General features: G+C 32.5%; 1 protein-coding gene across 1 annotated transcript; it reads left to right on the top strand.

Annotated features, from left to right (window-relative positions):
* Window positions 1–266: 266 nt before the first annotated feature.
* Window positions 267–2,752, top strand: LOC132952956 (E3 SUMO-protein ligase ZBED1-like). Its single transcript, XM_061025481.1, has 2 exons — window positions 267–1,986; window positions 2,077–2,752. Exons 1-2 carry the CDS (start codon window positions 1,117–1,119, stop codon window positions 2,686–2,688), a joined length of 1,482 nt encoding a protein of 493 aa, XP_060881464.1. The 5' UTR covers window positions 267–1,116; the 3' UTR covers window positions 2,689–2,752.
* Window positions 2,753–7,528: the final 4,776 nt, after the last annotated feature.

Raw genomic sequence — 7,528 nt, 5'->3', positions numbered from 1 at the left:
ATTGTACGGAAGCGAATAATGACGCGAGGTGGACACGCGTGCAATTGGTTCGAGGCTGAATCTCCGTAGGAAATAAAATAACAATATTTACGTAAGTACATATTATTATATAATATGTAATGTTAAAACGTTTCGTATCATCATCTGCTGCTGCTGCTGCTGCTGCTGTCGCTGTCAGTGCAGTGGCGGCAAACGACAAACGTTAGTTCAAATATAATATAATAAAATGAATACAAAAAAAAATAGAAATTCAGAAAAAATTAATCGTATACATATTAGGGATGGGCATGAAATCCGAATATCTGAATTATCCGAATATCCGGATATCCAAATCCGGATTTGAATCAAATTCTTATCCGGATTTCCCGAATTATCCGGATTATCCGGATTTATGGATTTGCTTTTTTATGTGACTTCAGACTTACAAATATTTTTAATGTATGGTAAAATAAATTATTTTATTATAATGAAAATTTAACAAAATGTTATATTATATCAAAGTTCGTATCATAAAAATCGTTCGAAATGTATACATTCCAAATAGATAAGTATAGTGTATACCCAATTAATTAATCTTTACTGCATAACCTTCGGATGGTTATTGAAAAAGGTTTTTTGAAGATAAGTTAAATTTATCTTACAACAATAATTGTTATCGATATAATTGTTTACTCGGACATGTTCTTTTACAATTATCAAATAAAAATTATCGAAAAATATCAAGTGGAGAGTGGAGACATATTTGTAGGAATAGTATTTCTGTTGCATCAAACGTGTTAACATTGAATAATTGTACTATAATGCCTCCAAGTAAAATTTGGAATTTTTTTACGCGTGGCGAATCAAATAAAACTGCTATATGTTCTGTATGCAACGACGTTTTAAAAAATATGGGATCTACATCTATTTTATGGTCGCATTATAATCGGTGGCATAAGCCCAAAACAAATAGCTTCAACATCTTCAACTTTCATTTCTTCTCAGTCAACTTCCTCATCATCAATCAGCCCTGCTTTGAAACGTAAAAAGCACTACCATAACGATAACATTTGTAAAAGAAATTCAAGACCATTAGATAAAAATCGATGTGAAATTATTACGCAAAGTATTTGCAAAATGATAATTGTTGATATGTTACCATTTAGTACAGTTGAAAATAAAGGTTTTCGTTCATTAATTTCAACAATTGAGCCACTTTATACTATTCCATCGCGAAAAAGCATTACTACACGTATTGAAAAAATGTATATAGATAAATCACAAAGTATCAGAAATATCATAGAAAACATTAATTATATTTCTTTAACAACTGATGGTTGGACATCAACAGCAATTGATTCATATTTAACATTTACTGCTCATTATTTTGATGATAATTGGAAATTGTATAGTGTAACTCTTTCAATTGAAGAAATACAAGAAAGTCATACGGCTGAAAATTTAAAAGACAGTATTATGAATGTTATTGAGTCTTGGAATTTAAATAATAAAATAACGGGAATTAGTCATGATAATGCTGCAAACATTTCAAATGCTGTAAAACTATTTTACGATCAAGATATTTATTCAAATCGTTGTGCTGCTCATACACTACAATTAGCTGTGAAAAAATGTTTAGATTTAAATACATGTCGTCCTTTATTAAAAACCGCATCAAAAATTGTTGCTAGTTTTCGACAATCTTCTAAAAGAACATATGCCTTAGAAAATTATTTAGCTGAGAAAGAGTGCAAAAAACTTAATCTTGTACAAAGTTGCCCTACACGTTGGAATTCTACTCTAGGTATGTTAGAACGATTGTTGGAACTTCGTTCAGCTGTAGTTGTCATTATGTCTGATCGGACACTTTTTAATAGTAAGATCGCGAAAGATCAAGAATTACTAGAAGAAGACTGGGAAAAAATAGAAATACTTGTTACTTTATTGAAACCATTAAAAACAGCAACAACAGTTTTATGTGCTGATCAAAATGTCACTATATCAATGGTAAGTTGATTAAAAATTATAAGTATAAATTAATATTCAACAATAATTATTATTTTGTAAATATCATAAAATTGTTGTGTTTATTTTCAGGTTTTACCAATTGTTAAAAGTCTTATTGTAAAACATTATAAACCCAATAATCTAGATAGTAGGTTTTCAACTCTATTCAAAGAGACCATTATTCACGAATTATCAACACGTTTTTCTGTACAAATTGATGTTGACAACGATTGCGAAAGAGAAATTAGTATCACTCAAATGGCTAGCATACTTGATCCTAGATACAAAAATATGTCATTTGAATCTTCCGAAAATATTAAAAATCGTATTAAACAAATAGTACGTTCAAAAATGGTTTTGTTAAGCAGAAATACTGATGTACGTATACCTACAGAAAAACGCACAGCACTTGATGAATTACTTGAAGAAGAACCAAATAATGATACTGACGAGTTTTCAAGGTATATGGCGGAATTTCAAATAAATCATAATGCAGATCCATGTGCATGGTGGAAAGATCATGAAAACATTTATCCAACGTTAGCCGTATTAGCTAAACAAATATTATGTATACCAGCATCTTCTGCTTCATCAGAAAGAGTTTTTTCAACAGCCGGTAATATATTATCCCCAAAACGTAATAGAATTACACCATGCCATTTGTCAGCCTTAGTTTTTTTAAAACAAAATAATAATTTTTAATTAAAAAAAATAATTTAAGTAATATGCATGAATATGTTTACTGTTTTGTATGAATTATTGTTGTATTATTAATATATATTATTTACCTAGTGAGATTAAATATAATTTTTGCTATGTTATAAAGTATTTATTTTGTTATTTTGATTTTTGTTAGATATTATTTAATAATTATTATATAAAATGTTATGTTACATTATTTTACATTTTTTTTTTAGTATAAAAAAATAATAATTAATTTTTACAAATAAAAATGTGCTTAAAAATTTCAATAAAACCATTTACATAATTAAGTAATTGTTTTTATTACAGCTAAGCGCAAAACATCACTAGTACTTAAAATGTGTTCGAAATTTTGTATACCCATGTCTGAAAATTATATTATAGAATTAAAATATTATTATTATATAAAAATGAGTCATTGAACAGCAAAATCGAGTTGAATAATCCGGATACTCCGGATAATCCGTGAAATCCGGATTTTCTAAATCCGGATTTGACAAATCCGAATAATTCGGATTTTTGAAATCCGGATATGCCCACCACTAATACATATACAACACGTGATCGAGGAGTTGTGCAGCGACACGACTGAACAAAATGTATAAATGTTTACCGTTCTCCGGGACATTCGATTTCGGTGTACGACATTATATTGTAAAATCGACGACAATAGTCGGTGGGCAACAACCCACCGTCGCGTATAGGTAAATATTATAATAAATGTGTGTGTATGTGTGCATTATTATAATAATGGATTGTATGTGTATAATAAGGGTCCGGCGGCCGGCTGTATAACCCCGACGCGCGCTTTTGTATACCTTGGTTCGGTCGTCCGACCTTCCACTTAAAATATTCGTTATAATGTTTGTTATTATTGATGTCGTTTTTTTTTATATATTTATTTTTTTTTTTGTAGTTAGTCGCCCCATTGAATTCGGCGTATAAATCATTTTATATTTTATTTTCCACGTTTTCCGCTACTCTATAATATAATATTATAATATTATGTATATGTATATATTTGGTATACGTGTATAATAATACCTATACGAACACACACTCTCACACACACATACACATGTAATACATATATATATATATAGTATATACCTATATGTATACAGAGGGAACGATTTTTACCACACAATCAAAGGTCCTCGTGCATTATACCGAAGTATTATTATTGTATATAGGTATATATGTGTGTATGCATATTATACGGCGTCTCCGCGGCCTTCCCGTTCGTCCGGCCGGAGCCGAACTATAATACGTCATGAACAATACCGCCGGCAAAACATTATAACGTTATCCCCCATTCTAATAAAACTTTACAATTCGTAAATTATTGTGAAATTCATTTCGACAACACAATGTGCGCGCGTATATTATTATTTAGGCATCTATACCACACCAGCTACCTATATATATAGGTACACGTACGTATTACGTTCAGTCGTGTGTTTGCAGTTTCCTATACATAAATTACCATCTCGCGTTATGTGTATACACATCCTAACCTAACCCGACTGAGAAAACAAAATACTGAACTTGAATTACGAGGTAGGTATGAGTATACAATAATAACACATAACATTACATTTTCACCCTTTAAAATAATAATTGACCTCCAGCACACAACAATAATTATAACAGTATATATATATATACGTCCCTATACCTACGATTAATGAATTGCCAGTGCGTTTATGTGAACGAGTTTTGACATCGTATTTATTCGTGCCCACCGTTTTTCTCTGTTTTTCTTTCTTTTTTTTTTTTCAGTACTCACAGAACGTATATTTGGATTTTCTATATTATTTTAATGTCGAGAGCGGACACTCGAATCGTATAATATGTGCATACATCACGTTTGTCTGTATCGCTTATTATTATTATGTTTCTGATAAATCACTCGGAAATGGCGCACTCGTCGCGTATATTCAAAACAACGAACACACGCATACCTAACTACTTGTTGTTTTCATTACGCCGCCGTCCACACTCGACAGTGCTGCAGCACTGCTCTTCAATTTCGGAAGCCCATATACATATATGTCCATATTGAAACCGTAATTCACCGTTAAAACAATAGCCAGTGCGTTATTCTAAGCCGTGTATATATAATACAGCGTTCGACCCAAAATGCATAAATCATTTATTATATACGTCCCCGCCGCAGCATCAACTTTCCACAGCCGGCCCCGAATATAATATATATATTATGGTAGTACCTCCATGCGTGGAATAATTACGACGAATGTACACGTAGTGCCGCATATTATTTTCTATATATAATAAACGCGAAACGAGATACTTCTACTATAATATACACTGCAACTCGCTAAATATATATGTATACAATATGTTGTATATTATATTAGGTACCTACGTATGACGTAAATGTGTGTATAGCACAATCGCGCGTATATATAAGAGCGTCCGATTATATATATATTTCGAAATTTGAAACACTTTGAAGTGCTCACGGGGCGGCCATAACGTTTCGGTTATCCGAATGTCCATCCCCACGCGGTGTGCATCATCTGCACCTATGGTGCAATAAATAAAACAAATATATTAATATTTGTATACAAGTATCATCATAGTAAATCGTCTATTGCTTCAGTACGTGGATTTTTCAATAAACACAATTTCTTACTAAGAGGGGGATATGTCACCCCTGGAAAATAATTTGGTATGCAAAAAAAATTATAATATATGCTTTGAATCCATATACTTGTTTCGCATGCCTTTTTTTTCTTTTTAAAACCGGCTATACTCGCCCTATTACCCCCGGAACTTTCCACTGGAATTACTTCGGGGGTAGCAAGGGCGCCGCCATAATTTATTATCAATAAAATTACACAATTGGGTGGGAGAAGAGTCAAGACACTTGTTTGACTTGTTTCGCATACCTACTTGGTTTAATTTTGATCCCCCCCCCCATCAACTACCCTATGGGTGCCTATGTTTCTTAGTATAGTTATATTGTGCGCCCTAAAACCGTCCATCTAAAATCAAAACTGTGCGATACGATGGTTGCGTTATTTTTCGGTTTTCGATAAGACTTATCCGTCGGTTAATGAAATACTCGTTTTTTTTTCGGTCCGGGGGAGATCGATGGTTCAAATGTCAATAGATTGTATTGTCGTCGGGGTTAAGTGAGTGCGCCGAGTCTATCGGCTGCTCTCTAAAACACATATATATATATACAGGAGTAACACGAGTGGGCGAAACAGCCTGCAGTCGGCGGTTTCCGGAAAAAAAAATTTAGGTATAATAATATATTATAGCCCGAGTGGAGGTAATAGAATGTTCTTAAAAATAAATAATCAATCGACCTGCGGCTGAAAATGTCGGTTTCGATTCGAACAATAATATAATATATGTTACGTCTTGAATAACTATACCATAAAACATATCGACGGTAATACTATATTAAACCTTCATACTGTATAATATACCTACGCAAAGTATGAGTTTACTGTTTGTATTTATCGAATAATAAAACAATAACGTACAAGATATTACTTATTATGATATATCGGATCACTTATTACGAATTACGCCTGACAAAATAATGATAATAACATAATATTATAGGTAGCTGCGGTTATACAGTCCACAATCACGCATTATAATATATTACATATTTTATTTATATTATATGCACACGGAAGCGTTTGCCTACCGTTTTGATCAAAACGTATATTTTAATAGGTTGGACAATGTTGACTCAATTTTCCTATCAAACGCCTACTTTGCTACCACGGTAATATAATAAAACCGTTAAGAAACGTAAAATTAATCACGTCGTCCCGCGCAGGAAATGAAGTAAGACTTAACCGAATAGCAATAATAATAATTATTATTATTATATAGGTAGTGTATAATAGCTGGACCTATACGCGGTCTATCATCGTTTTGTGTGCACGAGAATAATTTCCGAAACGGGTTTCGCGTTATCCCGGACACGTATTTCGGATTAAATACTAATAAAATCGTTACTTTGGCTGAAGTCGGTTTAATAAATGTATACACACACTCACGTATGATCATAATAAAATATATAGGTAGTAACCGTTAGCGGACTGATGACGACGCAGTAGGTACCTATATATCTATGTATTTTAACTACCTCAATCCAATAAAAAAAAAATTATCATGTCTTGAGCATAATTCATAATAATATTTCGATTGGGTTGCGCGTACCGCAATAAGTAGCGTTCGAGTGGTTTGACTTCGGTGATTATTTTTGGTGATTTCGATTACGTTTTGGGCATTTCTCCATACCATTCGAGAAACAGTTGAGACGTGCACGCACAAAATATTACTTTTACTCAACCTAATCAGCGCCAGTGTCAAATTTTATGAGTTCAAACAGTGTAAGTCGTAAGTGTATAAAAATACGCCTACCCGTATAACAATATAACACTATAATATACGCAGAGTATTATGAAAAGAAGTCGAATTCCGTATAGTATAGGTACCTAACACATGGTTAAAAATCGCACTGGTAATTCCTAATTATATCATGAGAACGAAGCGAATTTTTACATGCCATATATTATAATTGTTCACGGACGCCATTATGTACAATATGCAAAAACACAATCGAATATATCTCAAACATTCAACTGTAGCCTATAATGTTGACTATGAAATCAGTATATTCACTCGGAAAAATCTTGACCTGCGCGCTGTGCGGAAATCCATAAGAATATTATATTGTATGAAAATCACGACTATATAATAATAAAAAAAAAACCACTCATTGCCGGGACAGATCGACGACGCGATAACGGGTTTTCAACATCGATTAGACGCGGGAAAAGAAACC

This window comes from Metopolophium dirhodum, chromosome 9 (assembly GCF_019925205.1).
Source record: "Metopolophium dirhodum isolate CAU chromosome 9, ASM1992520v1, whole genome shotgun sequence".
Lineage (NCBI taxonomy): Eukaryota > Metazoa > Arthropoda > Insecta > Hemiptera > Aphididae > Metopolophium > Metopolophium dirhodum.
Note: the sequence above shows the minus strand (reverse complement) of the source record. Positions and strands in the feature narration are given on the sequence as shown.

What these genes read in the sequence shown, in the direction of transcription:
- LOC132952956 (XM_061025481.1), top strand. Translation starts at nt 1,117, where the DNA reads ATGATAATTGTTGATATGTTACCATTTAGTACAGTTGAAAATAAAGGT. An exon ending in AAAATGTCACTATATCAATG is followed by an intron (nt 1,987 to 2,076) that starts GTAAGTTGATTA and finishes GTTTATTTTCAG; the next exon opens with GTTTTACCAATTGTTAAAAG.